The following is a 20,250-nucleotide window of genomic DNA, read 5'->3' on the forward strand; positions in this document are numbered from 1 at the left end:
CAAAATCCTTGGCTGTAAAGTGGCTCATTAAAGCACTATATTGGAAACCATCGTTTTTGAACATCTACTTGTAATAGCCTTGTATATTATGCATTACAAACAATATGGCAGATGATGCCCGCTCTTAGCAATCAAGGTGTAGAGCTGCTGGGAATTTGGGCTTGCCCAATTCCATAGGGAGAGTTCTGTAAACTACCTCTTGGGCTAGGGGGTGGGTGGCACATGGTAAATTCAGCTATCATCATCATTAATGGACCCAAAATTAGGTTTTGGGGCACATTGTAAATTCAAATATAAGGAGAACAGTTTTTCTATTGCTTGATCAATACTTTGCCATCAACGATGCAGTTTATGGCTTAAAGCTCACAAACTAGACAAGTCATGAATAAATCAACTCTTGAAGATAAAATTTTGGTCTTCTCGAACCGGTTACACCCAGCATGTACATTAATTGAAATGAATCTCAATAAGATGTAATATTCCTAGAGTCCTAATGGTCAGAAGGTTTGACCCTTCATCAATTTTTATTGTATTGTAGCTCTATACTATTTATTTTGTAATTCCCTACATGGACGAGAATTGTACTTTACATGGATCAGGGCTTTCACTAGGCTTTGGCTATTGATACTGGGATTCATGGTTCTAGCTCCATGTTGGGTTCCTAATGTCCTACTCCTTTCATTTACACACCTTTGCTCCGTGTTTGCTCATACTTGTATGCTCACTTTTCCCTCCAATTGACATGAGGGCCAAGTAATGTTGCTCTCATGTGCTCACCAAATCTTGGTAGTGGAGCTTGTCCATGCATCCCTTCACAATTGGAGATTTTCAGTTGTGAAGTGTTTCCAATGTATATCTTTCTTATGTGTGTGACTCTTTTTGCATTTTGTGCAGTGTCTTGGAGTTCTAGGAAATATTAGGAGCAACTAAGGGAATGGACACTTTGCACGGATGTTTGTAAAGCCCTTTCTTTTTTTTAGGGAGAGGGGGGGGGGTGTGTGTGTGTAAAGGCTCTGTACAGTCTGTACCGCCATACAAACATATGCCCAGCCCATATAGTTTGTGGCATTCTCCATATAAAGATGTGTAGTTTTTGGCTCTATTGCAATTTTGTCATCAAAATTCATTTCAAGGTGTTTTTTGCAGATATTCTCTACTATGATGCTTGTTTCTGCATACGGTAATACATTTTTTCCTGTTTTACAAGCGTCCATATAGCATTTTTTCTTTTCAAGCCATTTTTTATACCAGCGGAGCTGCAAATTGTTGAAGAATCTCCTTGGCTATGATACCTGGTTGGAGAATGGGATTTGCTTGGAATGTCATACCCAAACCACAGTAATCTATCATGAGATCAGACCTAAGATGTAGATCCTAGTCAATATGTATACACAAGCATATATGAATGTCCACACTTAGATCTGAAGTAGACCGTAAGATATGGCAACCAATAACTGAATAAATGTTAAGAGCCCAAGTTGATATCTAAGGTGAGAGCACCCCTTTGCTTGCTGCGTGGCTGAAGAGCTGATGCAACATGGGTTCTTATAACCTTAGGGTCGGAACGATGCCCTTCAGCCCCTCCCTTCAGATCAGCTTCAAGCAACTCTACCTGGTCGAATCAGGTCAGGCATGGTCTTGAACCAGGCCAACCTTGCTTGCTTGGTTTTGCTGCCTGACCAACAACTGACATTGTTGGCCAGTTGGTCCTGCTGGTGGAAAATTCTCAAAGGTCCTGCTGGAGGCTGGACCTCCTACCCTAAACAGCCCACATCCCTGCACCAAATGGTGCACTTTTTGGCATTTACGGCAAAGCCAGACGTGATGCATAGCTTCAGCTGAATTCAACAACCAGAAGGGATGTATGCATAGCATCAGCTGAGTACCATTGCAAATGGAAAAATCAGCCTACTTTCATTCCCTTTCTGTCACAATTCAGAGAGGGACAGCATGTACAAAATGTGTGAAAACAACACACAAGACTTCACACAACTAGACTTGTGTAGTACAAAATTAGGGTTTCCACAACCATTGATGAAGTGGCAGTGCCACATGGCAGGTCGAAATTTGTATTGGCCACTAGCTGAGCTTAACTTTATGACAGAATTCAAAAACGACTGTTGGTTGGTCCAACAGTGACACAAGACCAGTACATTAAAAAGGAGCATTAATTTGAACACTCCTCCCCTAATGCTCAAAGGAAGCATTTAAGTTTGTTTTCATCTTTTGGCTGGCACAAATAAAATATGTAAATATGTTGGCACCAATAAAATGTTTAACTTACAATGTACAGGGGTTATATGACATGCAAAAATGGAAGGTTGTATGGGCATATGTCAAGAGATTGCAGCCTGATATAGTGGCCTTACAGGAGCATAATCAGCATTAGATGGGGCATTTTGCAAAATATGACATTTTCTTTGTGAGTGAACTCTCTTTTTTTGGAGTGATAGTTCTTGTGAAACATGCTCTTGAGCATGTTGTGGCTTTCAATGACCGAGAATGTCAATGGATTGTAATGCAATATCTTTTGCACGGAGAAATATTTGATTTTGTCTCGGTCTATGCTTTGCAATCATCACATAGTAGTCCAATAATTTGGTAGGGTATGCTTTAGTATCCTTGGAGGCAAATGCATTTCGTTGTGGGGATTTTAATAATGCGCCAAAGCCTCCTAGGAGATAATACATCTGGTCATACGCATATGCTTGCCTCTGAGCGAGTGCAATGAGTTTGGTCTTACTAACTGCTGGAAAGAGACATGGCGTTTGCTTCTTGGCTATTGTCACCGAATTGGTACTTCTCCCAAGACATAAAGAGGAATCTTTATTGTATTGACGATGGTCAAGCAAGTTGACTTTGATTAACTAGAATAAGCTTTGTTTTACTTTTGCTTTGCATTAGTAAAAGAGAACTGTGGGGACGCCCACAAGGGACTAGGATTAGTCCAAGAACTAGGAATGCATGCATTTCGCTAACCTCTAATGGGTTAAAGTGTTGGAACTTATTTGTGCAAGGTGTAGGACCTAATAGAGTGCAAAAAGGACTCGAGTCTGGAGAAAAGCAAAAAAAGCAGATCCCACAAGGCCTAAAAGAATGGTCAAAGTGACGCCTCTTTAAAAGGAGGGCCCACGAGAAAAAAAAGGCACCAAAAGCACTAGATTTAAAAAGAAAGCATAAAAAGCTTGGCTTTTATGTAAAAGTAGCATTGCAATAAAGACCTTCCGGGGGGTCCAGTCTTTATTTCTGGGCCCTAGTGTTGTGTGTGCTGCATCTCCTTCTTCTCTCCCTTTGTTCTATCACGAAGAATCTTTGAGATAAGTGCTGCAATTCTGATTTTCAGATTTCAGTTTGTGTTCTCCAGTTCTTTCGTGAAGTTCTTGTGAAATATTGCAAAAATATTGCATGGAAGTAGCATCTCTCTTCTTTTTTTCCCTCTCTCAGTTCGTTTTGATTTCCAGAAGAAATCTGTTGCGTCTCCTCGTCAGATGAAGCTGTTAGATGCTATTTTTTCCTGTTATCTATGAAATTCGAAATGTATCTTGGTGATTATCTGCTGCAAATCAAAGATCCAGGCTGCGTTTCTACCAACAGTGATTTGTCTTTAGGGTTTCAAAGCTGAATACAGATTCGTTTTAGAGTTTTTGGTTCCAGCTATATCTTTCAACATAATGCGTAGTCCACTTATCGAGCCCATCTGGATCACTGGTATATGCTTAATGCACATCAATATGGTGTATTCACTTGTAATATGTGGGCTGATTATACTTTCCCGCATTCATACCATTCTCCTCTTAGGTTGCAGCTATCTTCTTATGATATGCAAAATGATAGATTGCTAGATAAAAAATTGGCTCTAATAAATAATAGCTATTTGTAGCATGAGGCATACAAAGAAATGGTGCATGATGCACATAGATATAGATTGTCTTTGTTACCTGTAAGCAGCATGTAATTCGTGAGTATGGCAAGAATTACATGCATACTCTTAGGGAGGATGTTGCCAAGGCTAAAAGCACTTGTCAAGACTTGACAGAAAGCAGCCACTTTCGGGAATTATCTCATGTTGAGGCTACTTAAGTAGCTTATGCGTTTCCTACAATGTAATGACTGTAGAAAGGTTGAGAAAGCTAAGGCCAAGCAAAGGGCATTTACAGATAAGGGGAGCTCCTCCATTCAATTATAAGAGGCAAATGGCAAACATTTGCAGAGTTTAAAATGTGGATGGTAACTAGGCCAATTTGTGGGCCCAACTTGCTAAGGCATGTGTTAGTCACTTTGCCAAACAGTTTGGGAATGTTGTTATTCCGTCACATATTGTGAGGTCTGCACGGCAGGAATTTCTTTGACATGTCAGTTAAATTCTACCTCCTTAACAGGCTATGCAACTTGAAATTGAAAGATACCATCAGATCATGTGGCAGATTAAAATTCCTGGGTAGGGATGGCCTTAAAGTGGAGTTCTTTTTGCAATATTGGGTTGCCATTTCACGTGCACTTTTATTTATGGTTATTCATGCTTGGGAATTCAACAAATGTGAGCTAGTTGGAAGAAAGGGCTGATAAAATTATTCCTCGGAAAACGTTTGTGTGTCTTTTGTGGAGTAAAATTACACTCATGCCTTTCATCTATAAGCTGGTTGCTAAGATGATAGTGACTCGTATAAAAGGTATTTTGCATGAGGGTTTACATGCTACTCAGTATAGGTTCATTGCCCGCGCACACATTAGAGATAATATTGCCAATGCTGAGGGTTGAATATGCAAAGTACACTAAGCAAGATGTACTCTTATTGCAAGTGGATATCACTAGAACATTTGATACTATATAATGGGATTTCATTTCGCAGATTGTGAGATCTTTGGGATTTGTCATCTATTGGTTGTATCAAGACAGTAAAGCCCTGGCATTCTGGCAGGTGATATTATTGATGAATGGACTCTTTCAAGAGAGAGAACCTCAAGTGACCTTCATTACCAATAGAGTGAGATTCCATGCAGGGTAATTAGTCATGGATATACATGATACATCATTTCCTTTTGTACTTTTCTATTGCAGCCTTTGGTCACTGGCAGCCTACACAATGGGATTTTATTATGGGTCACTTTGATGGCAAGGTCAAGGGATGTCCATTTGTCACTCACTCTTTGATTGAAAGCACATACTCTCTGCCCTTAAATGAATGGCAGGGATACTGTCATTGGAAACTCTTTGTGTGCTAAGAGCCTTCATCGGTCAAAGGTGTTTACTTGTTGGCATCGCAAGAGCCCCACCGTTCTTATTTCATTTGGTTAAAAGGCATACGCCTTGTGGATGATGTGCTTAAACGCGTTGGTAGTTTTATAGCTGTCACAGATGCTTCATGGTTTTCAGCTAGTGCCTTGTTTGAGATTCTAAACCGTCGTAAAGTTTGGGCCATTCACTCAAATGATGCTACTTGTTGTTCAGTATTGTTAGCTGATATCATTGTTGCATCGTTGTATAAGGTTCTGCTGCCTTCTCCTTGGGTTTCTCGTCATGCAAAGCGCACTTAATGTATCACACGTACTTCTTGGGGGTGGACGAAAAGTTGCAACAATTTTGGACTTGCAAACTCCCTCTTCGGCAATAGATTTTTTAATGCCGCGTTCTGCTTGGGGTTCTTCCATTTGGACAGATCTTGGCTCATCGACATATTGCTCTTGCCACTTGTCCCCGATGTCTATCCTTTCGGGAGTGGCATTGCCCAGCATCTCTGGACTTTTTGTTTTTGGTATAGCAGCGTCTTCAGGCCCGTTTCCCTAGTGCTAGGCCATTCTAGCTGTTTGGTGTTCATCTTGTTAGGCAAGGGTTTGATCATTTCTTTAATTGGGGTTGTTATTGGGCACTATGGTCTCCATGGAAGGACTGCAACCATAGGATCTTTGGTGATCCCTCCTCCCTAGCTAAGTATCACTTGTTCCAGGCATCTCTACAACAATCCTTTTATGACTACCTGCATGCGTGGGATCGTGATTATCCTGCATGTTTGTCATATAATGAGATTTTCAGATGTTGTAAGTGGATGTCTCCTTCTTGCGGACTATTTTTTACTAATATAAAAAAACATGGATTTCACATAAATGTGTGTGTGTGTGTGTGTGTGTGTGTGTGTGTGTGTGTGTCAGAGAGAGAGACAAAGAGAAGTAGAAGTAGAAGTAGAATTTATTATCGTCCTCGGGTGGCCAAAAATGACCCATGGGACCTAATCATCAATACAAAAATCTCCTCCGATGTGGAGGGGTCAAGAATTTTCAAGTTCTTGACGGTTAGAGAGAGAGAGAGAGAGAGAGAGAGATCATATAATGATATCTTCTTATGCTTGTAACTAGTTGCTTGTCCTTGCTTTTAGGATTGTTTCTTGTAATTCTCTGCTATTCAGCCTCGCCAGGATCCCGTACAACTTTCCCTCCTGTCCGTACACCTGTACGGTCGTCGTACGTTTACCGTACGGCCGTACGAACAGGCCTGCCTCACCCCTGCACAGCCCCGAACATTCCCGTTCCTGTTTGCATCACCATCGCTGTACCTTTTCTGAAGCCCCTTCCGTACATCCGTACACCGCTGTCCTTTTCCATACAGTCTAGTCTCCCCGTGCCCCGTCAGCATCTCCATACTAATATAAAAAAACATGGATTTCACATAAATGTGTGTGTGTGTGTGTGTGTGTGTGTGTGTGTGTGTGTGTCAGAGAGAGACAAAGAGAAGTAGAAGTAGAAGTAGAATTTATTATCGTCCTCGGGTGGCCAAAAATGACCCATGGGACCTAATCATCAATACAAAAATCTCCTCCGATGTGGAGGGGTCAAGAATTTTCAAGTTCTTGACGGTTAGAGAGAGAGAGAGAGAGAGATCATATAATGATATCTTCTTATGCTTGTAACTAGTTGCTTGTCCTTGCTTTTAGGATTGTTTCTTGTAATTCTCTGCTATTCAGCCTCGCCAGGATCCCGTACAACTTTCCCTCCTGTCCGTACACCTGTACGGTCGTCGTACGTTTACCGTACGGCCGTATGAACAGGCCTGCCTCACCCCTGCACAGCCCCGAACATTCCCATTCCTGTTTGCATCACCATCGCTGTACCTTTTCTGAAGCCCCTTCCGTACATCCGTACACCGCTGTCCTTTTCCATACAGTCTAGTCTCCCCGTGCCCCGTCAGCATCTCCGTCCAGTTCTTCTTCTTCCGTACAGTCTGCGTGTGCCCTGTCAGCATCCCCGTACGGTTCAGTTCCTTCCGTACAACTTCCTCCGTACATCCGTACGGTCCGTACAGTCCCGTCTTGCCCGCACTGTTTGCCCCATACTTTCTCCGTACTGTTTGCCCTGTACAAACCTGCCGTACAGTTCTGGTTTTTTTCTGCCACTTCATCAATCCTGCCGTGTTTACCTCCATGGAAGACCATCTTAAAAGTTATTCCCGGAAGGACTTGTCCCGGGACTCCAAAAGACAGCAAGTCGATTTCTCTACCTCAACCTCTGTAGATGCTCACTATGTTTTCGACATGCTCAAGGATGAATTTCACCACAGCCGGAAGGAGTGGGCCAAACCTCCCCCAGCCCTTAAGTAAAAGCTGAAGCCTCCCTCATTGGTTGCTCCTCTCTGAAAGTTCTCTCAGCAAGCAGTTATCATTTTCTTCCCAGGGAAGTTACCTTCAGCAAATGATGTAGCTCAGTGGGTTCAGGCTTTGTTGGGAGGTTGCTTTGTTGAAGGAGTATACTTTGCTTCTCGAGGTTTTTATGAAGTGCACTTTTTGGATGCCTCATATCGTCAACAGATATTGGAGATGTCTCCTCTATTCTATGGCAGACAAATGGTACATGTCATGCCATGGTCGCGAAAAAAGGATTATCACGGTCTCATTCGACATCACTGCCCTGTATGGGTTGAGGTAGTGGATTTTCCGGATTATATGAGGGCTGAGTTACCAAGTCTGGCAGCTACTTTGGGGCAAGTTGTATGCCCGCCCCGCCCTTCGGGTAATCGAAATCGGTTTTGTGTTCTTTGGGATACAAATCACCCAACCCCTCCTTCTATTGCGGTAGAGGTGGAGGATGTTCCCTTGGGCGAAAAATATTTTGACTTGAAATGGGGAGTATTTGCAGGTGCTTGTTTCACATGTCATAAGTTTGGCCACCTAGCCTCACAGTGTCCTGCAATCCTGCATCAGCTCCCACCTACAGCTATTGCTCCAGAAAATACTTCCCCTCCAACTTATGGTCCGGGGCCTAAGGCTATGCCTAGCAAGTTGGGTGATGTGGCATCTAAATATGTCCCTCCCAAAGAAAATGTGGTCCAGGTTTCAGCCAAGCAAAAGGATAAGGAAAAGGGCAAAATTTCAGAATCTAATGCCTCTCCCCAGGGTGCCTGGCAGAAACCCAAAAAGGTATTTGCGCTCAAGCCACGACCGTTACAATCTCGCCATTGGGATGCCTCTACTTCCACCCCTGGTCAGGCCTCTACCCCTACTGATAGCCTCACTTCTCAACTGTGGGTTGATGTGCTCAAGAGGGGCATCCCTGTATGTGACAATGATGAGGACTATAGAGCTAATGATCCAGGAGGCCAGGTGGACGTCGATGTCATGGCTGAGGCCTGACAGCTTATACATTTACTATGCTTTTTGGTTCGGCTGTACATATCTTCTATGTCTACTTCAATTACTTGCATTACATACAATGTTCAAGGTCTTTGCAATGTCAGTAAGTGGAGACTTTTTTGGCACTATGTACATAGAATGCACCCCGATGTGATTTCTTTACAGGAACACAACCAACACTTCTTGGCTGGCCAACAAGGCCACTTTGCTGGTTATGACATCTTTTATGCTGGTACAATGCATTTTTCGAGGGTATGCATGTTGGTGAAACATGATATGCAGCCCACGGTTGCTTACAATGACCCCCAGGGTCGATGGATGGTGATCAGATGCATCTGTCATGCTGATCTTTATGAAATAGCATCTGTTTATGCCTCTCAAACTTCTGCGACAAGAGCTCGAATGTGGGCCTCCCTCAAACAATATCCATGGCTATCTAATGCCTTTTTGTGTGGAGACTTTAATAACTTGCCTGCCATCTAAGACAACACCACTCATCGTTCTCACATGATTCCCATTGAGCTTCGACATTGGGAGGATATGCTTTCTTTCTTGCATGCATAAGATTATGGCTCTCAACAAGGGATAGAGATATGGGTTATACATACCGTCACAATGCCTTTACTCATTACTGGGCTCAACTTGACAGATGGTATTTGTTGCATGCTCAGCAGTATGCTAGTTTCACATGTGCACTATGGGTTGATCATTCCCTCTTACTATCTGATCACTTTCCAGTATGCTTGACATTATCTATAGCACGTTTGACAGATGATATGCCTTTTTTTGGTCGTCGCCTACTCCATGTTAATAGTGCTTATTTGCTTCATCAACAATTTCAAAACATGGTGAGAGTGGCTGTCCGTCCCCTCCTCTTACATGCTCAGGAGGACATGGATTTCGCTTGGGTCAGTCTTGCCCATCGCTTGCAGGCTGTTATTCAAGATTATGGACGAAGTTACATGGGAAACCTCAGGCTTAAGCTGAAATGGGCTCAATCTCACAAGCAACAAATGGATGTAATCAGCTCTCATAGGCAGCTCACCTCCTCTGAACAGGATTCTTGTGCTTATGCGGTTCATATCATCCATCAAAATGATCTTCGCAAATTAAAGAAGTGGCAAATCCGAGCTCGTATGAAACCCCTTTTGGATAAGGGCTGCTCCTCCAAAGCCTTCTTTAAAAGCCTGCATGTGGATAGGCGAAAGGAGGATATTTGCAGAATCAGGCAAGATGATGGCACCTGGACCACTTCCAAATCAGAATTGGAATCGCAATGCTCTAGTGATTTCCAGCATCTCTTTTCTCCTTAGCCTGATTATTCGATGCAAGTGAATGCAGCTAGGTCTCAATTTCTTATGCATGTTCAGCCTATATTGTCTCGGGAACAGGCTCATGCATTGGAGCAGCCCTTTATGCTTAATGAACAGGATGATGCTTTGAGTCATTTACGTAAAGGCAGCTCTCCTGGTTGGGATGGATTGACTGTTGAATTTTTCCGTGCATTTTGGGGTGATCTCAAGAACACTCTTCTTTTTATGATCAATCATGCTTGGGCAGAACAATCTCTTCCTCCTTCTTGGAAACATGGCCTTGTCAAATTGATCCCCAAAAAAAGGTTGTGTGAGACAATGGCTGATTGGCGGCCCATATCTCTTATGCCAGTCATTTACAAACTCATTGCCAAAATGATTGTCCTCAGGGTTCGATTTATCTTGCAAGCAGGACTTCATCCCAAGCAGTATGGGTTTGTTCCGAGAAGGCAGATTACTGACAACATCTCCAATGTTTTGCTTGCAATTGAGTATGCCAAATATTCTAAACAAGATGTTCTCATTCTGCAAGTGGACATTGCGAAAGCATTTGATACTGTCCATCGGGATTTTATTTCTGAGATATGCATAAATTGGGATTTGGCCCTCGGCTGGTCCATATTATTTACTGGTTCTATTCTCATGCCACTGCACAGTGTTTGCTTGGTGGTGGGTTGTCAAGAACATGGACTATGACCCGCTCAGTGAGACAGGGTTGCCCCCTTAGTTCGATACTGTATGCCATTGCTACTCATCCGTTATTGTTGCATATGGGCCATCTTGCAGATACAGGGCAGCTTCATGGCTTGCAAATTCCAGGGGCACAGCCGTTTATTGCACAGGCATATGCTGATGATTCATATTTCATGCCCAGGAATTCTCAAAGTGACCTCTCTCATTTGATGCATACACTGAATGATTTTGGCATAGCTACTGGACTGCATATTAACTTTCAAAAATCGAATCTTCTAGCATTGAAAGAAGCTGATTGGCATGCACTTCTCTGGCCAGGCCACATTATTTCTTTCCATACTATTGTGAGGCATTTAGGGTATCCCATTGGCTGGAATATTACCCCTCAACAACAGCTCAAATGGGTGCTTCAAAAGATTAACAAGAAGCTGGAATACTGGCATTTGTCCACTTGGCCTCTACATGTTCGACTTCAAATAGTACAGTCTATCATTATGGCATATGTGCAATTTTATTTGCCTCTTCTTCCCTGGTCTTTTAAGCATTTGGCTTCCTATATGTCCCAGGCTATAGAGATATTTTGGAAAAGCAAATCTCACAAAAAGGCTTTGCGACTACTTCCCATGCATTCTGACGTCTCATGCATATGGGCATTGGATTACAGATCACTGGGAAGCAGTCATGACCACATTTCAGGGGAAAATTCTTGGTTGTCCTATTTCTACTGCTTTTATTCATGATTGGAAGAGAATTCTCTCTTATGCTAAATGGTCAGGTGCTTCTTCCCATCATGGTAATTCTCTTCGCTTGGAAAGCATCCATTGGAGCAAGGTGTTTGAATCGCCTCTTGCTTTACAGGCACCTATTAAAGCATATAATCTTATGAAATTGGGCATAAGATTTGTCGGAGATGTTGTGGATCAACATGGTTATGTGCTTTCATTTCCACAAGCTTGCAGGACATTCCCCTTGGGTCTGCATCATAGGCCCATTTGGAGAATACTTACAACTATGTTGCAGCCATTTGTTCCTGTTCCTCCACTGTTTGTATAGGACAGATTACTGGACTGGAATCTGACTTCCTTATCTCCCGCTACCTGTTTACTTTCAATGCATAATCTGGCCTCCTCGATGGTCTACAGATTTCTTCTTCCACCGCCATGGATTGATAAGCATGCCAACACTCTTTGGAATTTGGATAGGCCTTTATCTTGGTGGCAATCACAACTCAAGAAAATTTGGAAAGCTAAATTGCCATTGAAACAGAGGCTTTTCTTTTGGAGGTGTATAGTGGGAGCTTTTTCCATTGGGGTGAAATTGGCAGCACGTCGTATTGCTTCCTCTTCCTGCCCCCGTTGCTCTCATCACCGTGAGACATTTGTTATGGTCTTGCCCGCACTCTCGGATATTGATCACTCATGTCTCTCATTTGCTACGGCTTCGGTTTTCCTCTATCAGATTCGGGAAACTCTTCTGGATGTTTGGATGCTTCTCATCTCAGATGTCTCCATTCCTCCTTTTCTTTCACTGGGCTCGTTTTTGGGTACTATGGACTATTTGGACACAGAGATTGCATTTTAGGATGGGACAACAGTTTCCTCAGGCATATGCTTTCTTCAGAATGTCCCTCAAGCAATCTTTATATGATAGTTATGCTGCGAGGGACTTGGATGCTACTAGCCTTGAAGTGTTTTCTTACTGTTTTTGAGTTCTTCCATTAGGCTCTCTTTTGGAGTCTAATGTAATGTACATTGATTTCATGTTAATAATATAGTTACTGGTTTCACAAAAAAAAAAAGTGTGTGTGAGAGAGAGAGAGAGAGAAAGAAAGATATATTAACATCTACAAAAGACCTCACAGGCCTATAAGACAAAGGGCAAAATGATCATCAACATCAGTTAAAGACTGAGGAGTCTATGGGGGAGTGCATATAGCAGCTCAGCCCCGAGTGATTATAGCATGACTACATTCAGATACTATACTAAGAGTGGTGTGAGTAGACTGAGAGTCTTTGGGTTTAGGTTTTAAATCTCGAATGAGTGCCTTCCCACCTTGATAGACCACCCATTTGCCTTCTTTACGTGCTTCCTTCACTTTGGTGAGTTTACTTGTCCTTTGTTTGAGCTGAGTCAGAGTGAGCTCTTCAGAAATCCAAACTCTGTACCCTTCAGCTTCTTGGTTTGTCTTAATAATCTTGACTCTTAAAATCCTTTCTTTGAAATAAACATGTGTTGGTTTCCCTTCCAAGTGACAAGGCTTATGTCATTTTCATCCCATTCGACTTGTAGTATCGCCTTCTTGAGTTGGATAATCTTATCTTCTTCACTGCAATCCTCTTCCTCTTTAAAGTAGCTAAGGCAACTGTCGTGGAATCCCCCAACATGTAAAATCTTCTTGTTCCTTGCTATAGCTTCCTGCTCTTTGACCACTTCATAGACATCACATTTGTCGATCTGGTGTTGTTGTGTTGGGTGTTTGGTGATGTTGGTGGTGGTTGTCAGAACACAGAGGTTGCTCTAAGAGCAGGTTTCCACGTTGGTATAGGCTGGCATATATCTGGCGGAAGGGAGCCAAGCATGGTGAAAAGTGGCTGTGTTGCACCAGGAAGCTGCATGCATCATCGAGGGCCCTCTTCTATGACGATGAGCTGAGCCAATGTTCAATTGCTCCAATCACACACTGGCTTCACCCTCCTGCCCCTAATTGTCCAGGGAGAATGAGCAAAAACCCATCTCCAACGGGGGCGGTACAATGCCAGGTTGTGGCGTAATGTTTGGGCTGGCGATTCATTGTTGCTGTAATTTCCATAGATTTGAGCAGAGTGGTGACAATTGCTTGTAATTTGGTCACAAGCTGTGGTGCAGGAGCTGCAGTATTACATTCTGGAAAACTTCTTAGATTGCTTCTTATTTGCCTTTGCTCTCTATTTCTGAAACTGCCTTCTCGAAAGAAGCAATGTAGAGCTTTACATCTCTGTGTATGAAATAAACCTGCTCATTTGGGTCAAACTTGCTCTGAAATCTGTGATAAATCAAGGCATAGGGGGAGGGTGTTGAAGCCACGGCAGCATAGGATGGCTTCTTGTTAGCTGGAATCAAGGGGAACAGCTTTGGCTTCGGGAACTCTGCGATGGGACTGACCTGCGCAAATTTGATAGCCCTTTGACTGGGTCTAATCCCCCAGAGCTACGCCAAGGGCGCAGCCTAACCTGGGGTGTACCTGGACTGTACGACCTGCCCCGAGCTAAGCCCTGCTGACCTCGTGACTCCCGACTCCCACTGACTCCCCGCTGACCTGGCTGTGGTGGAAGCGCTGTTGTTGGTGACCTTGGTGGGCGCTGCTTGGCTGAGGGCAGAGCTGCCCTCGCTGGTGGCGGCTCTGCTGGCTGGGGTAGAGCTGCACTCGCTGCTGGCGGCTCTGCTGGCTAAGGGCTGATGCTGAAAGCGGACAGGATGGAGCTACGGATGAACAGAAAAGAGAGAGAGAGAGAGAGAGAGAGAGAGAGAGAGAGAGGTGTATATGACTCATTTGAAGCTTTCATCTTTGGGTTTCGCACTATTTGTTGCCCCTGGAAGAGTTCCTGAGAAGCAGGCACAGTCGTGAAAAGTACGCCATTTCATTGACCGGTTGACGAATATGGCATTGCAGTAACCATTAAGGCTAGGGAAATCTAAGGGTACTATTTTAAGCTGTCAGTATGCAGAACAATGTGAAGGCATATCTAATGATATGCTTTGTTTTGCATGCAGTATGCTCTACGGAAGCTTTACCATGAGAGTCCTCGTTTAATTATCGTATTGTATACTTCCCCGACATGTGGACCATGCAGAACATTGAAGCCCATTCTTGGTAAGGTAAGTGAACCAAGCCTTTTGTTTACTTTTTGGTGGCTCTATACAGCGATACTGTTGTGTGTAGGCATGTGCTTGTGTTAACGTGGGTTTTTGTTCCAAAAGCTTGCAAAGATGGCTGATATGAGCTGAAAAAAGACAACAACCAGAGTGTTTCATACTTAAGTCTATGCGACCCGTAGCTTCTACAAGTACAGTACCAGATTCACGGATCCAGACAAGTGATGTAGATAGGAATATTGTGCATTACCAAGCGCTTGGTTTCTCATCATATGCTTGAGGGTCATCGTGGAAATCTGCTGTATTCTTGGATATTCATTGGTATTAAACTGAATATATGGGATCGTTCATTACCATTTACATGCAGGTCATAGATGAATATGAAAAGGAGCTGCATTTTGTTGAGATTGACATAGAGGAAGACCCGGAGATTGCTGAAGCAGCTGGGATCATGGGAACACCTTGCGTTCAATTCTTCAAGCACAAGGAAATGCTGAAGTAAGCAATCGTATCTGATAAAGTTTCTTCATCTTCATTTGACAGTTTGATTTCTTTTTCATTGATGTAGTGTCAGGTGAAAAACCTTTGATTAGATATCCAATTTAGATCTTCTAACTCCATTCACATGCTTGCTTTAAGAGTCTTCTTCCATGGAATTAGTAAAGATACTGTGGATTTTATCCGTGGCAGGTCGATGTCTGGTGTGAAGATGAAGAAGGATTATCGAGAATTTATTGAAACAAACAAGTGACCTATTTTAATGCATAGGCACGCATCTGGTAAAATTTTGAACTTTGTAAGGTCAATATATAGGTGTCTCGCTACTTCTTCAACAGGATTCTTTGAGCAGGAGGATGAAGCTTGTTTCGGTCAATCAGCTGAATACTGCCTTAAGCGCATAAAAATTGTTCCCAATGAGTGTAATCTAGGCTTTGTAACTTAATTTCCATTGAGACGTTGCTGTTGTTACCATTATTTCAGAAATCTCTCAGAGCCAAGCTTGCAATTTGACATCAGAGTGAAATCCTTGAAGTAATTTTCTTCAGTGTAAAACAGTGTTTTGCCATTATTTTTGCAAAAAAATCAGCCGATCAATAATTTCAATTGGTACGTTGTCATGTGTTTGCTAAAAGTTTTATAGAGGCTTTGCGGAGGCCAGGTTTTTTAAGGATGAAAATCAAGTAAGGGATGCAAGCATGGATGGCCATCTTTACTGTGTTATTTTTCTGTGGTCCACACACACAGAGACATATGACGATGACATGACAATTATGTTTATAAGTCGTTTCATTAAAATTGGTGATAATTGCATTGGATTTGAAGTGTCTTTTCTGAAAAGAAATAGAAGAATATGAATTATAACATATTTCTGGTAGGAAAAGCTTTCCCACAATGTAGAGAAGCAATGTGGATATGAGGAGTCTCTTCTCGCTTTGAAGTGAAAGTTCTAAGAAAAAATATGAATTATGTAATGGTTTGATGAGCGATGATCAGTCTTTCAGGTGTCTCTTCGTGAATCGATGTTGAATCGATGTTCTAAGGTGTTAGTTGATCCATGATTGCTTTTTTGGAAAAGCAGCATAATATTGGCTCTCTTAACTCACGTAAATCAACCTCCGCTCTCTTAAGTCATCCTTGCCTTGACGAATGTTATTTTCCAAGGACACACCTCTCTTTAACCATCCTTGCCGTCAACATTATTTTAAAAATAACGTTTACAAGTCAACCCAATACGTCTCAAGCTATACTTTTTGACACGATAAAAATGCCACATGATTGTTCCAAATGAGATCCACATGCGTAAGCCACATCAACACACATGCAAGCTCTAGCTAATCAAAACTTGGTTGCACCCCCAATCAATTCACCTTGGCCCCATATCATTAAACATGGTTAACTACAGAGTGAACTACAAATTAGCTGATTTCCTTAAAATAAGATGAGTCTAGCCAAACCTATCCAAATGTATGTAGCCATATTAGACCACACCTAGTTAAATCTCTAGTTAATTCATGGGTAAGTTAAGAGTATCACACTATGACACATTATAGAGAACATATACATCGCTTTTTTTTCTCCTGAAAAGAGTAAATTCTCTTAATGCTTTGAAAAACCATACAGACAGCTTCCAAAGGGAGTTGCCAATGAAAATACAAAAGAAAGACAGGCGCCAATTATATGATAGCCACTTGTCTCGGATCTCACGGCTCACTACTTAGAGAGATTCCGAATAGGAGCAAGCAATTGAGATGGTGGTCTATGCAGCAAGCGAATACCCCTTGTGGAAAGCTTGTAGAAGATTCCTAGTAGCCATGTCTGGCAAAAGCACTCCAGCCTTTCTAGTGGTCACTCTCAAACCTAGAGTATCATGCTTCGCGAATGGCACACAAATTGAAGGTGATTGATATCTTGCTAGACGGCTACTAGGATAGCCATTGATCACTCAACTGTACCGAGCGACCCAAATGTGCGAATACCCCTTGTGAAAAGCTTGTAGAAGATTCCTAGCAACCATGTTTGGCAAAAGCACTCTCGCCTTTCTAGCGGTCGCTCTCAAACCTAGAGTATCACGCTTCGCGAATGGCACACAAATTGAAGGTGATTGATATCTTGCTAGACGGCTACTAGGATAGCCATCGATCACTCAGATGTACCGAGCGACCCAAATGTTCTAGGCAGTAATGTTGGACATTGTTTCCCACACGTTGTCCTACAGTAGAGGGGGTGGGCACGAACGGGAGCGTTGAGATGCATCATGAATCTCTATCCAGGAGACTTGTTGTCCATATATCCTGTATGCTGGTGAGACATGATTAATCAAGAAGGGGTGTCCGCCCTCAGTGAGCCAGCCCACCATCCCCCAAGTGAAGTCTTTACTCATCCTCTGTGTGCTAGCCACGATCCTGAGAGACACCAACCATATCCGCTATGCAACCTAGCAGCCCCACGGATCGTCTCCAAAACTCCTTTAGCGCGCAGCCAATGCATCTACCATCTACTCAAATATGCTCCAGCCAGGGGCCAATGGGGAGACCCTCGTGAGCCAGCAACCAAAAGAAAGAGAAAATCTTGCGTGGGCACAAGCTTGTCCAAAGGCGAGGCCAGAAACAAGAAATAACCTCTCTCAGGATGTCCTGCTCTAGCCAATGACTCTCCCTTGAAGGGGACCATGCTGTTGCCTCGAGCTGTAGGCGTCGCTCGATATGAGTCATGTAGGAAAAGGAGACCACCACCGATTCGATTGCCCTATGCGGGCTGGCCATTACCACTCCTAGATCCCACTGGATTCCAAATCCACAGATGCCACAATGATTCCTCCGAGTTCAATAAGACTATGGTGGGATTAATATACCAGGTCCTACCTAGGCAGTCCACTATCCAAACCCTTTAGCACTCTAGTTCCTCTTGGTCCACCATTGGCTCATGCTCTACCTCTGTCTCTGCTTTTTAGCGAGCCTCCAAGTCCCGACCCTATAAAATCGAGACTAACAAGATCCGAGGGTCTCACAAAAGAAGTGTATCTTGAGCGATACTCTTGTCCACTAGAACTGCCTGACCAGCAATGGGGGATCCAAGGACTCTATAATCCGTCCCACCAAAGAATCCAGGATTCGTCACCTCGTTCTCCATCATCCTAGTATGTGCCCCTCGTAGGTGAAAAAGAGCCTCATTGCGGGCCTCTAGCTCTCTAGGAAGCCATCACCAAGCCCCAAAGGGTCTAGCTGGTCCATTGTCCAGTGCTATCCAGCCAATGTGAGTCTGTTGACCTAACATGTGCCCCTCCGAGTCTCTGACCTCCGGGTGCCAAATGAGTGGTTGTCTCTCAAACTCCTCTCTGCAAGACAGCCTAGCCCAAATGAGTCTCCCGCCAATCTCTGCCACTCTACAAAGACTCCTCATAAGTGGAGAATCCTTCCCTGTCAAGGGAGCCTTAGAGAAGATCCACCTGTAGGACTGCAGCCATTGACCTCCTGTGTGAGGAGTGTTTCCAAGAAGCCCCTGGTGGAGGAGGATCTTTCATGGTTTAGCTCCTAGGGTGAGGCCTCTCACCACCAGCTTGCCCAAGAGGGCTCTGCTTTGCATCTCTGAATCAAAAATGCCTAGTCCACCCTGTGCCTAAGGTAGAATCACAGTTTGCCAAGCCACTCTCACTTTGGTATTGCGCATTCCATCTGATCCAGACCAATAGAAGTTCCTCACCAAGCGTTGTAGCTCTCCGCCGATAGAAACACCAACAAAGCTTGCCCCACAAGTAAAAGTTTGGTGAAGCTCCAATACAATAGGTTGCGCGGAACACTCTCTAGGACTAGACTAAACTGTTGCTCTGTCAAGATGTCAATGCCAACCTGGCAACCTAGGTACCTCGCCATCTTCCCTCTCGAGATCCACCGAAAGCCAAAATTAGCTCCCAATGTTGAACCTCTTGGATCCCCTCCGAGCCTGTGAAGAAACCAAGAGATTTAGTGGAATCTATGCGAGCACTAGAGGCCTCACAATAAATGGACAGGGCACCTCTGACCCTCTCTAGACTAGATGTTGAGCCATCCACATAGAGAGTTGTATCCTCTGCAAACTTGAATTCTAGAAGCTCCTCCTCCTGCTGAATCAGAAGCCTCATCCCTATAAGGCCAAGCGCTTGAGAGTACAGAAAGTAACCAAGGGCCTCTATTACAAAAAGAAATAAATCAGGGGCCACAAGATAGTCCTATATACATACATAGATGAATATATATATATATATATATCGCTAAATCGGGAACCTCTCCTATGTGTACCCTAATAATCACCTTGCTGGAGTTGTGTGCATAAAGAGCTAAAACCCCTCTGATCCATCTCTCTGAGAAGCCAAGTCTCTACATGGTACCCTCTAAAAAAGACCACTCCACTCTATCGTATGCCTTCTCAGAATCAAGAAGAAGAATGGTGAGAGGCTACAACTCCTCCCTAGACCAGTCCACCGCCTCCCAGAGAGTGAAGATGTTATCCAAGATGCTACGCCCCTGGACAAATCTGGTTTGCATTGCAGACACAAGCTCAAGACCTTGGCCAAGATCTTGTAAGCGGTGTCAAGAAGGGTGATAGGCATGTACTGATGGATGTCTGACCTATCAACCCCCTTCAGAATCAAGCATATCCATCTTCTGCTCAAGGAATGTCGGAGGGGAACCGGAGTCAAAGATCTCATGGCAAGCTAACCTGAGTAGGGTGGAGATATCCTCCTAGAAGCACCAAATGACACTCGGAGTCGGCAGGCCATTCTCTCCGGGGCACTTCTAGGCTAGAAGAGCCTATAGGGCCTCCTAAAGATCCTCATTAGTAAAGGGAGCCTCCAATCGTCTATTAAGAATCTGTGTAACAACTGAGGGGACCGTCTCCTAAAACTGCCTCTCTGGCCAGAAGAGTGGTGGGTGAAACCTCCTCCGATTGAAAGAGTTGTCGGTAGAAGGCCGTGGACATCTCAAGGATCTCCTGAGAGTCAGTGTGTATATGTCCCTGTGAGCCCCTAAGTCACTGGAGCTAGATCCCTGTAGACCATGGTCCTGTGATTTGAAAAAATTGTTTGGTTATCCTATCGCCCTGTTGGACCCATCTAGCCCGGGAAGAGTGATAGGAGAACTCTACTTTGTGAACCTCTAGATCCTGTAGCTCCAATCGTGCACACTATAGGCAGTCCCTAAGCCACTAGGACCCTGGATCTTGCTCCCTGAGTCACTCGATAGACACTAGGTCTCGTCGAAGTGCTCTCTCCCGCTCCTAAAGGATAGCTCTTCGTC

The 20,250-nt window shown here is 43.6% G+C and overlaps 1 protein-coding gene across 1 annotated transcript in view; it reads left to right on the forward strand.

The window, feature by feature from the left end:
* The window catches only part of NTRC (NADPH-dependent thioredoxin reductase C), a 37,700-nt gene extending 22,140 nt beyond the window's left edge, over positions 1-15,560 (forward strand). Inside the window, exons 8-10 of the mRNA XM_087389653.1 lie at positions 14,375-14,479; positions 14,844-14,974; positions 15,167-15,560. Of these exons, the coding sequence (XP_087245779.1) occupies positions 14,375-14,479; positions 14,844-14,974; positions 15,167-15,227 (297 nt within the window). The 3' untranslated portion in view covers positions 15,228-15,560. The remainder of the gene's footprint in view (positions 1-14,374; positions 14,480-14,843; positions 14,975-15,166) is intronic.
* Positions 15,561-20,250: the final 4,690 nt, after the last annotated feature.

The sequence above is a fragment of the Dipteris shenzhenensis genome, chromosome 18 (genome assembly GCF_047967505.1).
Source record: "Dipteris shenzhenensis isolate YYH24624 ecotype China chromosome 18, Dip_SZ_1.0, whole genome shotgun sequence".
In the NCBI taxonomy this organism is placed as follows: Eukaryota; Viridiplantae; Streptophyta; class Polypodiopsida; order Gleicheniales; family Dipteridaceae; genus Dipteris; species Dipteris shenzhenensis.